Genomic DNA, 19146 nt, shown 5'->3' on the forward strand with positions numbered 1-19146 from the left:
TTGCAGTGAAAGATAATCAGAACATGTCAGACAAAGAAATAATATCCAAGTTATCATCAGAAAGTCAAGAATAACAGGAAATTAGCATCATTATCCTAGCGGTGGGGAGTGCAGGTTTGTGAAGCCGTGGGGGCTGGGGATGGGCCGGGAGCAGCCGCTGTCTCCCTGGGCCTGGGGAAAGGCTGAGCCTGCCTACCCCCTGCCGCGCTTCCCGCGGACCCCAGACAGGTGGCCGTGCGGCGGGGTGAGGCCCGCGCTGGCTTGCAGCCCAGGGCCAGTCTGTTCTCTTGCGGACCTGGGGATGGCACTCCCCGCTTAGAGTTCCAAGTGCATCTTTGTTCCCGTCTGCTTCCCCGCTGCGTGGACCTGCAGGCAGCCCCCCGGAGGAGCCCCGTCTGCAGCACATTCTGTTTCATTCACAGGGTCCCCGGGACCGTCCAGCCAGCCGGGCAGCGGGGCCTCCTCGCCCCTCTTCGACAGCGGTTTGCATCTGAACGGAGCCTCCAGCAACACAGTAAGCGCGCGTCTCCCGCCTCCTGTTTAGCCGACTGTGTGCGCGTCCCGAGCCGCTCCTGGTGTCGCCTTGTGCGTGTGACAGCTTTCCTGTGCTCGCACGCGGAACCCAATCATTAACCGCTCCCCGCCCCTCGGTGAGCAGGAGTCTGCTGAGGGCTTCACCCCAGGCTCCGTGTGCTCTCCCAGGCCCGGGGACGGCTCACGCCGCTCAGGGTTCCAAGTCCATCCTTGTTCACGTCCAGATCCATGCCGAATGTTTGTAACAAGCGGAGTCTGGGTTACACCGGTGCCACCCACCCAGACCTGAACCTGAGCCTCGGCGGGCCCGTCTGTTGGTTGCTCTGCACCCTTGCACGCTCTGTCCTGGGCCCCGGTTGGTTGGTCAGTGCTCATGTTTCCTTCACCGTGGAAACACAGAGGGGTTACTCCTGGATGACTTGATCGTCCAGAACTGTTTTCCTTTTTACGGGAAATGACTGGTGCTTTCACCAGACGTGCTTGGAGCTTGGCTGCTGACCTGGGCCTCTGAGGGGCTCTGGGTGCCGGCGCACCTGTCGCAGATGAATAAAGAGCTCAAATTAAAGAACAAAGAGTTTATGATGATAAGTACCTGATTTCCTAAGTTAAAATTTTCAGAAGATTAACACAAAAGACTAGGGTCATTGCAAAGAACTGAATGACTCAGAAGTGTTCAGGAACAATATACTGAAGCCCAAAATTGAAACAGAATTTTACAGAAATTATAAGGAAGCACATAAGAAGCTTATAAATAGTGGTTGCAAATGAAAAGCAGATGTAAAAAGAATAAATAATTTAAATGAAATACATTTCAAAATGTTAAACAAATAAACACGTAAGTTAAACAATGACTTGTGTCTTCTAGATGGAAGACAGGCAGAGATAATCAACGAGTGAACGATAGAATGATATTTAACAGTTTAATTAAAACATAAGGCGCATGCAGAGAAGTATACAACTTTGAAATAACAGCTCAATAAATGTTACAGCACCGTGGTCAGAATATAGCACATCACCAGAATCTCAGACTACCTCCCCCTCAAAAAATTACCATTGTTTTGACCTCAGTTGCTGTAGATTCATTTTATCTGTATTTGAGCTTCATGTAGAGTCGTACTCGCCTCTCTGACTTTGTGGCTGAAAGTCGATCTTAAAATCCACCAGCGAAAACATAGGTCACTTATGAAGAATGACCTTCCATTAACAATGTATTTCTCAGCAGTGACAATGGAAGCTGCAAAGCAGCCCAATAAATAGTATTTTCAAAATCGTGGAGACAAGAGCCATCACTATTGGTCTCTCTTTGCATTCCTTGCAAAAACGTATTTCCAGAACAAGTAAAAATAAAGACTTGTAATAGGAAGAGGATCTGAAAGAGTCCTGGCACTCACAGGCTTTCCCGAGCAGAATTTCTAAAGGCCACATTTCAGGAGGGAAAACATGAGTGATCCCAGAAGCGTGTGGAGTTTAAAGGAGGGAAGTCTGTGGGAAGTAATGCGGTCACTTGAGTTAGGCCAGCAGGTGCCAGCCCAGCGTGGATGTTCGCAGAATGTCTGTTTTCCTCTCATGCAGCTCAGGAGCCACTTTGCGCTCGCGTGACTTCTGTGTTCTGTTTCCCACCAACCACGTCTGCTCCGACAGCCTTGGCCCAGGAAGTGAGGCACTTCTGCTCACGTTAGTGCCTTGGCTTGACGGGCCGTCGGGTCACGTCAGGACATTGTGTCATCTCTGAAGCCCCCAGTCCTCTGTAAAGATACCGTGTTTTTCTAAAAATAGTGTTTGCACGCTCCTCTCTTATTTTCATCATGCGCTTCGGTGGTTTATTGACCTTTGTCTTGAGTAGATTCTGATAGCTGTAAAGACTTCACTTGTCTTCCAGACAACCTCCTGATGAAGGGTCTAAGAATCAGGCCCCGTTTTTACTCCACCATTCATGTTTCATGAGATGTTTTTAATCTTATCATCATAATGATGACTTCTTCTCATTATTATGATAATGCTATTTGATAATCCTAATAATGGTTTCAATTAGAAGAATAGAACAGTAATCTGCTATTAGATATGTTGATCTGCTTTTAAATTATTGTATTACTATAACACTTTAAAATGTATAGACTTAATTTAGATACTCAGCTGTCTTCACAAAATGAATTAATTTCATTAAAATAACAAAGTAGACATTTCCACTCAAAATATATCAAATTCAAATAGAAAAATTATTCACATATTTTTGTGGCACGCAGAGGCCATAGAGCACGGCACTGCTGCTTCATTCCTGAGATGTGCATCTTAATTCAGCCGCAGGAAAATATTTGACAGTGTCCCTTCTCCCTCAATAATGATTAATATTTGATGTCTAATTGATGCCTTTAAGAGATGCTCATTGGAGAGAAAGCAAAGTATTTTAGTGAGAAACACGCTTGATTAGGGTAAGGCACTTCTGTAGACCATGTGAACATCTGTGCAAACCTGCCTGTCTTCACAAGTCACTTTACTAAGATGCACTTGTCACTGGTCCCCGCGACCTGGTGACCTGTCAGTAGCCCGGCTCACAGGAGTCACACAGAACCTGCTGCCATGCGAGGATTCCAGGGTGTCTTGTCCACATATACTTGTTCTGCCGGGGGTCCAGCTGTCCAGGAAGGGCTGGGCCTGAGAGTCAGATGCGGACGTGTTTAATTAATGCCAGTCCATCTGGACAGGTGGCTTTCTCAAAGAAAATTAGCCCTGGAAATGCAGTCAAAGCCGAAGCTCTGTTGCAGAAGTATTTTCGTTCTGGGTCTGTTTAAATCAGAATTGGGGAAAAGTGGATGCCTCTCAACCCCCAGGGCCTGAAGCACTTGCTTCCCGTCTGCGAGGGACATTACCACCGTCAGGAGCAAGCACAGAGCAGCTCAGGACCGATGCCCGCCAAGCCTGTGGAGGCCACAGCCACTGTATCGGGGCCACGGCCAGCTGCACCAGCCTCAAGGCCTCCCTGGGACAGCAGGAGATCGTGGCTTTCTCCCTAAGGAGCTCCCAGGTCTCCTTGCAGAGCCCCCAGAGTGCTTCCCTCCTGCAAGCCCCCACTTGTTGGGCCTAGAGGCACCCCACTCTGCTGCCCAGGGCTGCGGCCCTGGCCCCCATCATCCTTAGGCTTCGGGTCTAAGTGGATGGTCTACCAGTCTGTTCTGGACACCCGGGCACTCAGCCGGGGACTGTCTAGTGCCTGGGGCCCAGCTGGCAGCAAGGCTGTGCCCCTCCTACCTCCAGGACCCGCTCTCTCACACTCCCTACTGCGGCCTCTGGTGGCTCCTCCAGCTCCCGGCATGAGCAGGGCGCCCTGTCACCCCCAAAGCTGTGCTCCGGCGCCTGGCATCCGTTTCTTCTCCCATCCCCCCCACATCAGTGGGCGCCAGCTTCACATCCAGTGTGGATGCTGCAGGCAGCCCAGGCTCCCAGCCCCATCCCTGGGGGACAATCTGATGTGATGGCCACTCCCCAGAGACTTTCCATAAGATGCCCCATGTCCTAATGTGTGGAAGACTTTTCCCAGCAGCTCAGGTGACTGGCCAGGGAGATGTATTCATAGCCTCTGGGACTGTTACGATACGAAACATGCCTTCCACTGGGCGCTCGTCTGGCATGGACCCTGGGTTCTGGGTGGTCCCAGTGGCTCCTCAGGAAAGGCTGGTATGTGTCCTGGGGCTGACCCTCTCAGGGCAGCGGTCCAGGGTGGCCTCCGGGTGCACTGGAGGGCCATCTCCTTTCTTACTGACTCCAGAGCCTTTTAGAAAGGGAGGAAACGAGAGGGGGTAACTCAGGAAACTCTTCCCGAGGCGGGGACTCCTTTTCTGCCCACCTCACGTGTGATCCCACAGCCCCCAAGACCTGAGGAAGCAGGTGGGGCACCCAGCACTGGGACCTCTGATGTCACCAGGGGCAGGTCTCCACTCCACACCTGCCTCCGAGATGGATGTTTCTCTGCTTGAGTGATGGAAAGCCGGAAGCCTGCAGGAGGCTGTCGGTGAGTCGCATGGTGTCTCTTCGTGCGGCATTTGTCTTGAGAAAGCATCTTCCTGACACACACCCCCGCACCAGGAGCCAGTGTGAACACACTGCTGTTCTGAGTCATCGGGAGAAACTTGAATGTACGAGGTGAGCGCGTTCAGGATTCCAGAGGAAGCGACTGTTTATAGTGATCACTGACCCCACGATACACAGGAAAGGAAGTCTTGTCTTCTTCTCAGCCTTCTAGATATTTAACAAAACCTGAGGGGAGCAGGAGCTTGGACGCCCTGCAGTCCTGGCGTCTGTGACGTTACAGAGAACAACACAGAGATCTTCAAATGTACGATCAAGCCAAAGAAGAGTAATGAACCCCAGGAATGCCAGCTTGGCACCCAGATTTAACTGCCGGCACAGCACCTTTATTTATCTTGTTATGAAACTGGAAATGACTCAGATCTCCCTCAACAGGTGAACGAAGCAAGAAATGCTTTCACACAAGCAGTAGAATGCCGCTCAGTGAAGACAATGAATAACCTGCTGTTCTTATTCAGGTGCTCAGTCGTATCAGACTCTTTGTGACCCCATGGACTGCAGCATGCCGGGCTTCCCTGCCCTTCACTACCTCCCAGAGTTTGCTCAAACTCATGTCCATTGGGTTGATGATGCCTTTCAACCATCTCATCCCCCGTCGCTCCCTTCTCCTCCTGTCCTTAATCTTTCCCAGCTTCTGCTGAAAAACACAGGAACGGAGATCCTGTCACTGACTTCCTGCCGAGAGGATGAAGCTACACACACAAGTACCTCCCATACAATTCTGCACATAGAAGTTCTAGAAGAACCAGAGATATCTGTGGAGATGGAAGTCAGACCCGAGACAGCCTGTGCTGGAGGAGACACAGCCACAGACAGACTCGGGGGAAGGGTGGTGTGGCTGGGGCCAGACTATTCTGTATGATAATTTAGGGCTTGGTTGCGTAAGGTGTATACATTTGTCAGAATTCATCACACTGCACTTAAATCAGTACATGTCGTTATGTGTAGTTTATAGCTTGATATAGTTCAGTTGAAATAAAAGAATAAAGTGGAAAGACCTCAGCCATTCAAAGAAAAAGTAAGACAGGAATACCTTAAAAAATGGCTTCAAGTCTCCTATCTGAACACCAAATTTCAAAACACTGAACATTTTTCTTGGAAAAGGTGACTTAAAGACACATTCCAGCCCCAAGAAATCAGACAGGTGTAGGGCGGGAGGTGCACAGGTGGAGTGCTGGAGGACAGGGAGGTCTGCTCACACTCCTTCCCAGCTCGTATTCGTGATTCAGGGATGGCGTGATTGCGGGGTGTACAGGTGGAGTGCTGGGGGACAGGGAGGTCTGCTCACACTCCTTCCCAGCTCGTATTTGTGAGTTCAGAGATGGCGTGATCTCGGGGTGTACAGGTGGAGTGCTGGGGGACAGGGAGGTCTGCTCCCACTCCTTCCCAGCTCATATTTGTGAGTTCAGAGATGGCGTGATCTCGGGGTGTACAGGTGGAGTGCTGGGGGACAGGGAGGTCTGCTCACACTCCTTCCCAGCTTGTATTTGTGAGTTCAGAGATGGCGTGATTGCGGGGTGTACAGGTGGAGTGCTGGGGGACAGGGAGGTCTGCTCACACTCCTTCCCACCTTGTATTTGTGAGTTCAGAGATGGCGTGATGGCGGGGTGCACGGGTGGAGCACTGGTAAGTGTGGAGGTCTGCTCACACTCCTTCCCAGCTCGTATTCGTGATTCAGGGATGGCGTGATGGCGGGGTGCACGGGTGGAGCACTGGTAAGTGTGGAGGTCTGCTCACACTCCTTCCCAGCTCGTATTCGTGATTCAGGGATGGCGTGATGGCGGGGTGCACGGGTGGAGCACTGGTAAGTGTGGAGGTCTGCCCTCACTTGTTCCCAGCTCGTATTCGTGATTCAGGGATGGCGTGATGGCGGGGTGCACGGGTGGAGCACTGGTAAGTGTGGAGGTCTGCTCACACTCCTTCCCAGCTCGTATTCGTGATTCAGGGATGGCGTGATGGCGGGGTGCACGGGTGGAGCACTGGTAAGTGTGGAGGTCTGCTCACACTCCTTCCCAGCTCGTATTCGTGATTCAGGGATGGCGTGATGGCGGGGTGCACGGGTGGAGCACTGGTAAGTGTGGAGGTCTGCTCACACTCCTTCCCAGCTCGTATTCGTGATTCAGGGATGGCGTGATGGCGGGGTGCACAGGTGGAGCACTGGTAAGTGTGGAGGTCTGCCCTCACTTGTTCCCAGCTCGTATTCGTGATTCAGGGATGGCGTGATGGCGGGGTGCACAGGTGGAGCACTGGTAAGTGTGGAGGTCTGCTCACACTCCTTCCCAGCTCGTATTCGTGATTCAGGGATGGCGTGATGGCGGGGTGCACGGGTGGAGCACTAGTAAGTGTGGAGGTCTGCTCACACTCCTTCCCAGCTCGTATTCGTGATTCAGGGATGGCGTGATGGCGGGGTGCACGGGTGGAGCACTGGTAAGTGTGGAGGTCTGCTCACACTCCTTCCCAGCTCGTATTCGTGATTCAGGGATGGCGTGATGGCGGGGTGCGCGGGTGGAGCGCTGGTAAGTGTGGAGGTCTGCTCACACCCCTTCCCAGCTCGTATTCGTGATTCAGGGATGGCGTGATGGCGGGGTGCACGGGTGGAGCACTGGTGAGTGTGGAGTCTCTGCCCTCACTTGTTCCCAGCTCGTATTCGTGATTCAGGGATGGCGTGATGGCGGGGTGCACGGGTGGAGCACTGGTAAGTGTGGAGGTCTGCTCACACCCCTTCCCAGCTCGTATTCGTGATTCAGGGATGGCGTGATGGCGGGGTGCGCGGGTGGAGCGCTGGTAAGTGTGGAGGTCTGCCCTCACTTGTTCCCAGCTCGTATTCGTGATTCAGGGATGGCGTGATGGCGGGGTGCACGGGTGGAGCACTGGTGAGTGTGGAGTCTCTGCCCTCACTTGTTCCCAGCTCGTATTCGTGATTCAGGGATGGCGTGATGGCGGGGTGCACAGGTGGAGCACTGGTAAGTGTGGAGGTCTGCTCACACCCCTTCCCAGCTCGTATTCGTGATTCAGGGATGGCGTGATGGCGGGGTGCACGGGTGGAGCACTGGTAAGTGTGGAGGTCTGCCCTCACTCCTTCCCAGCTCGTATTCGTGATTCAGGGATGGCGTGATGGCGGGGTGCACGGGTGGAGCGCTGGTAAGTGTGGAGGTCTGCCCTCACTTGTTCCCAGCTCGTATTCGTGATTCAGGGATGGCGTGATGGCGGGGTGCACGGGTGGAGCACTGGTGAGTGTGGAGTCTCTGCCCTCACTTGTTCCCAGCTCGTATTCGTGATTCAGGGATGGCGTGATGGCGGGGTGCACGGGTGGAGCACTGGTAAGTGTGGAGGTCTGCCCTCACTCCTTCCCAGCTCGTGTTCGTGATTCAGGGATCGTGGCTTTAAGGCAGCCTTGTCAGCCTTGGCTGCCACTCACACCATGGAATTCCTCCTTGTTCCCTCCTCTGTGGCGCTTGGTCCTCTCTGGCAGTAAGTCCCACAGGGAGCCTCCCGTCTCGCTCAGGATCCTGAAGGACAGGCGAGATGCTGTCCTAGGAGGCCAGTGTCCGAGCGCCACTGCGCCGTCTCGGCTCAGACACCAAGGCATCTCAGAGTCACAGCTCCGCGGGTTGGTGGGTCACGTTCGAATGTTTCAGAACCAGGATGGCCCTTGGTTCCTTATCCCCTGCGCCTGTGACGGCATCATAAATCAGAAGGAAGCATGTTTTGTCCCCGCCTTCTCTGCAATTGGCAGTTTCCCCTGTATGCAGCTTGCCGGCCTTTTGGGCTGTTCGTTTTGTAGTTTGCGTTGGAGGAGAACTGATGAGCGATGCTGGGATGGTCTCAGGTGCGCAGCAAAGTGATTCAGTTAGGCGTGCACCTATGTTTACCGAATTCTTTTCTCGATCAGATTGTTGCAGAGTGTGGAGCCGAGTTCCCTGTGCAGCAAAGCAGGGCCCAGGGGAGTGACCCCACCGAGCTCTGGTGTCCGCGTGTCCTGGGCAGGTCGGCCGTCCGTCCGTGCAATAGCGCAGCCCCAGCGCCGCCCTCGCCGCCCGCGGTCAGGGGGGACCCCGCCCCCACCCTCGTGACAGGCAGCGCAGGGCGGAGCCTGCCTGCGCTCCGCCGGGTCTGGGCTGGCCGCCCTGGTTAGTGGCTTTGGCTGTGCCCTGGGGATTCGCACCGTGTTCTGTCCGCCTGTCCCTAAGCCGGAAGCTGCTGGGGCTCCTGCCTTTGTCACCGGAAGCCACAGTTGCTGTAAGGATGCTTCTGGAGAGGGAGGCTGACGGGGCCAGCTGTCCCCTGCTGGGGGCGGGATGCCGCCGGCCCCTCCTGCAGGGCTGGCACAGACCATCTCTGACCCTGCGGCTCACCGGGCACATGTGGCTGTCACGTCTCAGGACATGGTTGTTTGCGTGGCTTCATTTAGCTTTTCGAGCATCTTCCCCATAGCTTATGGTGAACGATGTTGGATTCATGCTCTGAAGAAGATGATTTAGCTTTGGGACCAGGTACCAGGCTTGATCCCTCAAGAGCTTTTTGTTAGCAGAGTTTTATTAAAGTGTAACAAGGGACAGAGAAAGCTTCTGACACAGACATCAGAAGGGTGGTGGAGAGTGCCCCCCTTGCTAGTGTTAGCAAGGGAGCTGTGGACTTTTTCAATTGGTTATTACAGTAAAGCAAAAGAAGCCCTCAAGGTTGCAAAGATCTTACCAGACCCACTCCCACAATTTACATTTTAAGATGGCAGGATCAGTCAGAAGGTTCTTAAGAAGGAGAAACGTGTCCTCAAGCAGGGTACGTTACTGTTATATAGTCATTGGTACAGAGTTTAAGATGAGTTGTTTTGCTGTGTAATCAGCAGCTCTGGGCTTAAAGAAAAAAACGTTTTGTGTGACTAAGACTAAGGAAGGTAGAAAAGAAAGTTTGTCTTTCCCTCCTGTCTGAGAGCTCCAGACCTCTTTCTTCTCTTCGGGGTCCCTGAGCTTCTTATCCACCTAAGAATTAACTCTCACTGCCCTTACCCGCAGGCCCCACCCCGCCAACCACCCCACTCCCTTTGGACAGACTCTGAGAGCTTTGCCATTAGCTAATAAGCTGGGCTTGTGACTGGTCACCTGTTAGCGTCTTGTCAACATTAATATGTATGAATCCCACTCCGATTTGACCTTCTGGGTACGGGAGGCAGTTCACAGCCTGTCTGACTCTCAGCCTTCCCCAGGGCCCCAGGATCCTCCCAATGCCAGTCTCTGCCCCCAGCCTCTTCCCTGTGACTTTTCTGTCTTTGGTGCAGTATTTTGTTTAAAAAAATAGATGAAGAATATAGTTTACTTTGAACTAGAAGAGCACTCATTTCTTCCCAGAGCTCTGAGAGCACACACTCTCTTGCCACGGCTGAAACGAGTTAAATTTGAGTTTGCAGACGTGATGTTGGGGTCTGTCAGGGCCCCTCCCTGTTTCCGGTGCTCTCGACTGATCCTGTGACCCTTGATTCTCATCTGTTCTGCACAGGCTCCGTCCTCGCCTTCCTCGCCCGTAGCTAATGAACCAAAATACGAGAAGCGCTGGCTAGATGCCCTGTCACTTCCTCTGTCCATGGCCCGAGTCTCAAGGTGCAGAGCTGGAGCGGACACGTTCAGGTGTGTGACTGTGGTCTGGAGGGGGACGCGCCGATAAACCCAGAGGTGCCTGCCCTGGTCACCCGGTGGATTCAGCGTTTGCAGAAATAGTAATCATCGTCATGATAGTCACACACTATCAGAGCAGGAACCGACTTGTCAGGAGTGGGTCTGTCTAGCGGTGACTGTTGCTGTTCCCTCTTCTGAGATGTGATCATTAGCAGAAGAAATCATATTTCCAGTTTCAAATGCGAACAGAATTAGGCTGAATGTAAGACTGCGCTCTCATCCAAGGTGGATCCAGTTACAGAAAAGTCCTCTCACCAGCCCTCCGGGCCTCATTTCCTTCATTAACAAAATGAGAAGCCTAGACCAGACCTCCGTTCAACGGATGTTAGTCTGTGAGCCTGGCTGATGAGGTAACTTCAGTTTCACCGTTAAGGGCTGGGTGTTCGTCACTGTTTCGTGGAGACGCTATCGTTTTCCCCGCCAAGTTAGTGCAGTGCGTCACCTGTGGCCGACGGCCGTCAGGGAGGCTGAAACCCCAGCGGCTGGTGCATTTCCTTTCTTTCTTAAGAAGGTGAGTAGAGGCTGGGTGCGCACAGGAAGAGAGCTTGAGGTTTGGAAACAGCCCCTTCCTTGATGAAACGCTCATGCCTGTCGTGGCCGCTTCCAGGTAAACCAAGGCATCTGCAGGAGGAAGGCGCCCAGAAGGCCCCCACCCCCCAAGTCAGCCACACACCCCTCCTGTGCCTGAGATGTGCCGTCTCGGCCAACAGCAAACCAGAGGCTTCCCTGTGGTTTTAAGAAAGCTTGTTGTTGTTTTATCGCTAAGTTGTGTCCGATTCTTTGTGACCCTGTGGACTGTAGCCCGCCAGGCTCTTCTGTCCATAGGATTCTCCAGGCAAGAACACTGGAGTGGTTTGCCATGCCCTCCTGCAGGGGATCTTCCCAACCCAGGGATCGAACCCACATCTCCTGCATGAAGGCAGGGTCTTTACCAGCTGAGCCACCAGGGAAACACTTGACAAAAGCAAAGACATCTTACCAGCTCTGCTGACTCTTTTATGACTTTAATATGGGCAGGAAGGTACACAAAGTAAAATGACTAAAATTCTGCCTTTTATGGTGTGTTTGTCAGACACACAGCAGTATTAAGGTGACGTCTGGAGGCTGAGCGGATGCTGGTCCCCCTGCCCTGTAACCCTCTGGCCCCACATTGAAGGGGAGGAAAGGACAGGCATGTTGCCTGAAGCAGCCTGAGTTAGTTCTGTGGCTCCTGGGGACCCTGGCTGCGAGACCTGCAAGGAGCAGTTTAGAAGCTGCAAACCCAAATCAGATGCTTTTTAAAGTCAAAGGCTCTCAACTACAGCCTGGGAAGGACTTTGAGGAGATCCTCTGAGTGGATAAACGTAAGTGGGATAAGCAGGTCAGAGGTCAGCGCCCTGGGCTTCCTGTTATTGTCCAGTTGTGGGACCAAAATGTATCACCACCTCCTGCATGTTTGCCTTCTCTGAAAGTTCAGCTCAGTCACTCAGTCGTGTCCGACTCTGCAACCCCATGGACCGCAGCATGCCAGGCCTCCCTGTCCATCACCATCTCCTAGAATCCACCCAAACTCATGTCCATTGAGTCAGTGATGCCATCCAACGATCTCATCTTTTGAAAGTTATTTGGCCAATAATGGTTGAGGTTCCTTGGTTTTCTGAAATTTTTTCCCAAAGATTCTATAAAAAGCAGATGCATATTTAAAGCTAACATTTGAAATTTGTTTTGAAATGATAGAAGTCAGTTTTAACAAATATGACTTTGCCCCTGGGGCCTGCAGGGGTGTCTCTGGCCAGAGGGCCTCTGGCACCTGCTCGCTGTCAGGAGATTAGAGTCAGATGTTCTCAGGCACAGTGGGAGCTAGGCTTTTGCTTAAGCGTCGTGTCACCATTAATGAAGTTTAAATCATTGAATGCACAAGACAGAAAAAGATGCTTCCGTAAGAATCTGGAGGAGAACGTCTGGATCAAAAGGAAACCAGGCGTAGAGGCAGCACCACGTTCAGGCAGGAGGTTGGCTGACACTCTGTAGGCAGGGCTGCCCCCGGCGCTCCCAGACCACGTCTGCAGATGCTGGGACGTGGCCACGTGGCCTCGCAGGTCACTGGGCAGCAGATCGTGCTTTTGGCTCCACGTGTAGAAAAGCGTGCTTCCTAGTGGGCCCGACGGCCGTGAAGAAGGCAAGAGACTTCTAAGCAGGCTCTTATCCGTTTTCCGTTGCTACAGTCCGTGCAAATTTAGCTTCAAAAGTGCACATTTATCATCTCACAGTCTCCACGGGCCAGCTGATGCGTGTGCTGGGGTCTCTGCAGGCTGGCCTGGGGTGGGGCTGGGCTGCGCTCTCGCCTGAAACCAGGTTCTCTGGGTCTGAGGGCGGCATTCAGTTCCTCAGGTTTGGGGGCTGGGTCCCCATCTCCATATGCATTCCACCCTCTGTCAGGCAGCAGCAGGTGACCTCTTGTCCTGGGCTCCTGACTTCCTGTCTCTGACCTCCAGGCCTCATGGGAAGGACTTGAGACAACATTGGGCCAGCTGGATAATTGTCCCAATTTAAGGACAGCTGACTTCAGATCTTAACTACAGTAAGTCCCCTCCGTACAAACAAGTTCCAGTTCAAGAAGGTCTAATTAAGTCTAATTTGTTCACGTTAAGTCCAACAAATTATGCTTAAGTACCCAACTAACACAGTCGTCCAGATCGTGCTGTGCTGTGAAGTGTTTATAACACTGTTCACACAAATGATACATAACAAACACACAAAAATGAAGAGAGCGTTTTTGATCTCGCGGTTCAGTACCTGGAGAAGTACTGCAGTACGGGACGTCGGCTGGCACACGGGACTGAATCTGGTGAACGGGGTGAGAAGGGTGATGCGGGGACAGTAGAGCTGAAGGACCCGCAGCAACAGGAGACGGGGGGCGAGCTGCAGGTCCGCCCCCGCCGGCGCTGGCAGGGTGCATGGCCACGGCTCTGAGGTTTGCATCCTGAAGGCTTGCGTGTAGAGACTTACTGCCTGCTCGCAGAGCCCCGGAAGCAACACAGAGCTCCGTGTCCGCAGAGCCCCAGGCGCGGCTGCGGGCTCGGAGGCTGGGAGCCCCGCCAAGGGCCCCGCATGGCCAGGCCTGGAGCCTCGGTTCAGGAATCGGCCCATTGAAGATGCTCTTGGCCTCGCTCTGCAGTTGCGTGTGAGCTCACAGGGTCCCCATGACAAGTCCAGTTCAGGTGCCCAGACCTGGGCTGACAAGGCGCCCACTTAGTGTCTGTATTTCAGAAGCTGAGGGGAGGGACCGTCCTTAAGAACAAGGGTAATGTGTGCTTTAGAGACGTCCGTAATGGGTCCATCCACGGGCAGGGGACTTTAGATGCTCTGAAGCCTGGGCCTCTGGACTTGGGTCAGTGGCTTTACCTCCAGGGGGTAGGTGATGTGGAGGAAAGAGCGGGTTTGGAAGGAACCAGCTCTTATCCCACTTCGTCCGTGGGGCTCTTGGGGCCTTGCGAGCCCCGCCTGACGGCCGACTGGGCAGGAGACACGGGAGTGCTCCTCTGCTTTCTAAGGTCGTTTTATGGAGAAAACGTGAAACAGCACGCAGTTCATCGGAGCTTTTAAACTCCTTCCGGAGGGTACTGACAGCTGTGGGTTCGTTAGCGGCTTGTGGGGTGAGGAGTGCCTGGATAGGGGCAGGGAGACAGTCTGATTGATTCCCACAGCGTCTGCGTGCCTGTGGCTCTGGGGGATTCAGTGCCCGAGGCGCTGGTCCTATGGTTCTGCCCAGATGAGCCCTGCCCAGGTCTCCGGCTTCACAGTGGCCTCGAGAAGTGCAGGGAGTCCCTTCCTTTGTTCCTCTTTCTAAGGGAGGATGGAGGGAGGGAACTAAGCAGTATTGGTTTTGTTTGTCCCCCATCGTCCGTGTTTGTGAAAGTAACAGAGATCTGACAGCTTGTCACTGACAATAAGACCCCGCTTGGCTGAGTTGGGGGTGTCATTGTTTCAGAGGAAGGAGCGTGGATGGGACCCAGGGGCTTTACGGCAGCCGCACTGGGACAAACTGCAGATGACGTACTGTGAACAGCGATGCTGGGAGTCAGAAGGAGCCCTCTGAGGCCTGGTTTGTTTTGCTAAGGATGGCTTCATGTTTACACGCTCGTGCCAAGCTCCCCCCTGTTTACTTGGGAAATCCTGAAAGCACAGCTAGCTTGGTGGGGAAACAGCGTCCCGGGGGCTGTAGGCGTCTCCCCAGAAAGAGGGCCTTCTGCAGGGTGGGGTCCTGTTGGGGGTCATAGCAGGGCCAGGTCAGGGCCCGCTCTGCACTGGGGCTTGGAGAGTGGGCCCCTGTGGCCGTGGCTGAGCTTGCCTTGATCCAGGAGGGTGCAGGCTGGGGGCTGTAGGGGTGGGGCAGGCCTGTCCTGGGGACGCACCGTCACAGGGAGGCCAGCAGGGCTGGGACGCAGGGGAGATTTGTGACCGAACAGCCTTGGGGTTTCTTTCTGCTCAGGCAGAATTCAAGCCCTTTATCTCTTGTTCATAGACTTCAGGGAGAGGCCTTGTCTGCTGTGAATGGCCTTGGAACTGTTTATATTCATCAGAAGAACCCCACAGCCTGGCTGGGAGCTGTTGGCTGTCAGGCTGAAACAGAGCAGGACCCTGTGGTCCTCGCTGCGACCTGTCCTCAGCCTGCCTTCTGTCTGTAGAGAAACTTTCAGTTCAGTTCAGTCGCTCAGTTGTGTCCAATTCTTTGCGACCCCATGGACTGCAGCACGCCAGGCCTCCCTGTCCATCACCAACTCCTGGAGTTGACTCAGATTCATGTCTATTGAGTCGGTGATGCCATCCAACCATCTCATCCTTTGTCGTCCCCTTCTCCTCCTGCCTTCGATCTTTCTCAGCAATCAGGGTCTTTTCAGATGAGTCAGTTCTTCTCATCAGGTGGCCAAAGTATTGGAGTTTCAGCTTCAGAGAAACTTTAGTCAAAGAATAAGTTTAATCAGAGAAGTGAGAAAATGCAGAAACAAAGGAAAACAGTCAAAGGAGACCAAATATTAGTAGCCATTAAGCAAAGTCAAGGAGCTTCAGTTCCTCCCCAAGGGCTGTAGATAATATTCTGAGCCATGTCCTGTGAGCTGTCTTGTAGATACTGAACCCCGCCAGGTGGAGGCATTAACTATGTGATGACTGGACTGTAGCCAAGTCATAAGGAGCCATGATTCTGAGAACTGGCATCAGGGAAACGGGAACACACCGACCCTGGAATTGAAGACTGACTGTACCTCAAAAGTCAAGGTGACACTGGTCAGACCACCGATGACCAATTTCAAGACGACCGTCAGAGCTGACTGCACTGTTTCTGCCTGAAGCCCCCTCGCTCTGTCTATAAAATATCTCGCCCATGGACTGCCGGGGAGAAGGGGTGGGGATGGTGAGCCTTTGGATAGGCGTCCACCCTCTCCCCGGGTTGCCAGCGCCCAAAATAAAGCAAGCTCTCATTCCCACCAACTTCGTCTCTTTCTTGGCTTTTGAGCAGCGAGCAGCCAGCCAGCCTGCACCTTTGGTACCAAGGCTGCTGTCGTTCTCAACTCACCACGTCTTTAGTTTGTTCTGAAATTCCCGCTGCAGGGAGAGGAGTTAGGGTGTGCGTGTTTGTAGAGGGGATGATGTCCTCTGTGAATGCTCCCCAACCGTCCAGACTGCCTGCGCTGTCCTGAGAGCTGCTGGCAGCCGTGTCCACAGAGTTATGGGCAAGGCTGGCCTCGGGGCAAGGTCGTGATGGGCCACGGGGGTCGTCAGCCAGCTTTGTACATCCTGCAGAGGGTCCCTGGGGAAGAGAGCCCGCGGGAGCTGAAGAGATGCTGGGAAAGACTGAGGGCCGGAGGAGAAGGGGACGACAGAGGATGAGATGGTTGGATGGCATCACCGACTCAATGGACATGAGTTTGGGTGGATTCCAGGAGTTGGTGATGGACAGGGAGGCCTGGTGTGCTGCAGTTCATGGGGTCACAAAGAGTCGGACATGACTGAGCGACTGAACTGAGCTGAACTACTTTATCATACTGAATTATTTCTGTTCTTGATTTATAGTATTTTGAATTTTGTTCAAAGTAATTTCAATCACTATGCAAAGTGGAATTTTCAAAGGTGTGATTAATTTAGGAAGAGTTTAGGAGCATAAGGAAGATGATGAGACAGGTTCTGCAGGCACGTTCGCAAGCACAGCGCTGGTTGTCCGGCCTGCTTGCTGCCATCCCTGTGTGCTGGCTGCAGTTCTGGGCCTATAGTTACACCCCAAGTGCGCCGGGCACAGGGCTCTGCCTCAGCCCACCGCACCCCCGCCCCGCACCCGAGGGCAGCCCTTCAGGCGCCTGTGTTCACAGGCTGCACCCTGGCTTGGGGGACAGAGGTTCTGCGTCCGTGGGCCGTGAGGAGTGGGGAGGCTTGCACATCAAGATGCATGTTCTCCAGCGTTAATTCACAAGTACTCTTGCACCCCTGCTCCATGCAGCTCTGGCTCGCTGGGGGGGCAGGGTGGGGAGGTGGGAAGGATAAGCAAACCCGGGAGTCCGTGCTCTCTGGAAGCTTCCTGTCCATCAGGAAATGCAGGGCCTGAGGTCAGAGCAGAGAGAGACCTCTATGAGGTGGTTCTCCTCCCTTCCCCTCGGCGGGATCCTGGGCAGGGCCCCACCATCCGGGGTCAGCCCCCTGCTCCCTGACGGGCCGGAGCTCGGAGGACTCAGGCCTGGCCTCAGGACAAGGGTGATGGGGGGACAAGTTGGCCTTTGGGGTAGCACAAAGGGGAAACTTATTTTTTTTTTCTGAATTTGGCGAACTTGGGTGGTGCCGGAATTTTCCAGTAATAGTGGCTTTTTAATAAACACACTGACGCAGGGAGAAGGGCGCCTGCATTTAAACTGGGTCTTTGTTAATAGTTCATGTGCATCCTTGGAGATGCTGCTGCATGGTGGGAAAAGTAGAAAGAAAATATCTCTCTGGCTTCCGTGAAAAAATACCACCCACACCACAGAGGCAGGCTTGAAGTGTGATGTGTGAATGACAGTTTGGAGATGTTTTTCAAATTCTGAGGAGTATACACATTTTTTCCCTCTCATTTTGTCTAGTGAATATTCATAACTGTTGATGTGAGTAAACAGATACCACCCCCTGCTTCCAGAGCCCGAGGGCTTCAAGTTCATCAGAGCAGAGACACTGCGGTCGGCCACTCCCCCTGGACGCCGTCTGGGTATAACGGGATGGGACTGGCCGGGGCTGGGGGCCTGGGTGGCCGTGGGCCGTGACTCGTGGGTCAGCTGTTCTGTGGGTCTTTTGGAATAGCGAGTGTATTCTTTCTTTAACAAAAGCACAGTGTATTACAAAAACGATTTGTAACTCTGAGTTCTTTTTCTCCGATGTCACAGCTTTGACAGCCAATCAATTGGGTGCCGCTGGAGTTCCCCGGCACAGCTGAAGGGGGTGTCGGAGGGGGGTTGCTGCTGTGGGTCACGGACAGGGGTCCAGGGCCATGAAATCGTGTGGTCACGGCAGCCGACCTAGCGGAGGCGCTGGTGCAGAGCTTCTCAGCAGGGACGCAGGGAGGGTCCGCGGTCGGGGGGGCTGGCTTCTGCGCCGGGGAGCTGCAGCAGGACACGGGAGTGCCCCCAGGAGAGCCAGTGCTGGCGGAGTCTGTGGAGAAGCGGGGAGCCGGTGTGAAGGGGAGGAGAAGGCCCAGACCGCTCCTCCTCCAAGCGCAGCGCTGACGCGACAGCGCACTTGGAGTTTCTCACTCTCCTGATAAGCTCAGCTGCGTGAACGTTTAACCTTACTGGAAGAGATTTCTTTTCTTAGCCAGAAACTGAACTGTTTAATCCCTACAGTATGGTACTGTCTTCCTAGATTTCTCTTTGAAAATCAGGCTTTCTCTCCAAGCATGAGGAAATCCTGGAAGGGGTAGACGTTTCCAAAAGCACGGTCACGGTCCATCCTCCCCTTGTCTGGACTTGCCTTCTCCCTGGGAACTCAGGCACCAAACGTGCCGCCTTCTCTGGGTGTAGGTTTTACTGCTGATCTTTAAAAGCTGATGTGTGACCTCACGGAGCAGCTGAGTCCTGAGCAGCGGGTCCTCCGCCATTTCTAGTTCTGACCATGACCTTGACCATGCGATTAAAATACTGAGAATCCTGAGCAGATGCTGTGACCATAGAACCGTGAGGCACGTTCCACCTGCGGACGGCGGAGGGGGAGGGACTTGCAGGGGAGTGTGAACGCCTCACGAGTGGAACGTTGAGAAGATAAAACCTCAGAGTTGATCGGGAGACTTCTCCATCCGTTATCCAACCACGCATGCACACGATTTGTATGACGGACTCTAATTAGCATGACTTTTATAACAATAAGCCAAATCGTGGGTTTTCTTGTCGTACTTTGTTGGTGTGTTGGCATCTGTCGTCTGCATTGATGCCAACATTTTCACTGTTTCTGCTCGTGTAGTTTTAACTGCTTCCTTGGCAGACGACCTCATCAAGCAGCAGTGTTTGCGTAGGACCTGTGGGTTTACCGGAATCATATCCATTACCCTGTGTACTTCTCCCAGGGTTTCCATTTCTAGTGCAGTTGGCATCTGAAGCCCATCATGTGGACGGGACTCCCAGAGCTTAGGTGTCTGCTTGTCCCACGGAGCTGAAGCATGGAGATGCTGGAATTCAAAACTCACCCCTTTTCCTCGGAGAGCTGGCTGTCTACACCCGGTGCCCAGGTGTTTGCTGGAGCCCTTTTTCAAACTGGGAACAACCCCGGTGTTGAGTGTTTTCTGGCATAAGAGGGCTTTGGGTTTTGCCGAGTGCTTTTCCTTCACCTGTTGAGGTGATTGTGTGATTTTTAAAAATTCTGTTGCTATGAT

At 53.3% G+C, this 19146-nt stretch overlaps 1 protein-coding gene across 4 annotated transcripts in view; it reads left to right on the forward strand.

Annotated features, from left to right (window-relative positions):
* Window positions 1-19146, forward strand: part of SNTG2 (syntrophin gamma 2) — a 114655-nt gene that overhangs the window by 63555 nt on the left and 31954 nt on the right. For all 4 annotated transcript variants that reach the window (XM_043870572.1, XM_043870574.1, XM_043870575.1 and 1 more), the window contains 2 exons: window positions 423-514; window positions 10111-10238. In XM_043870572.1, coding sequence (XP_043726507.1) covers window positions 423-514; window positions 10111-10238 — 220 coding nt within the window. The remainder of the gene's footprint in view (window positions 1-422; window positions 515-10110; window positions 10239-19146) is intronic.

Source organism: Cervus elaphus, chromosome 16 (genome assembly GCF_910594005.1).
Source record: "Cervus elaphus chromosome 16, mCerEla1.1, whole genome shotgun sequence".
Lineage (NCBI taxonomy): Eukaryota > Metazoa > Chordata > Mammalia > Artiodactyla > Cervidae > Cervus > Cervus elaphus.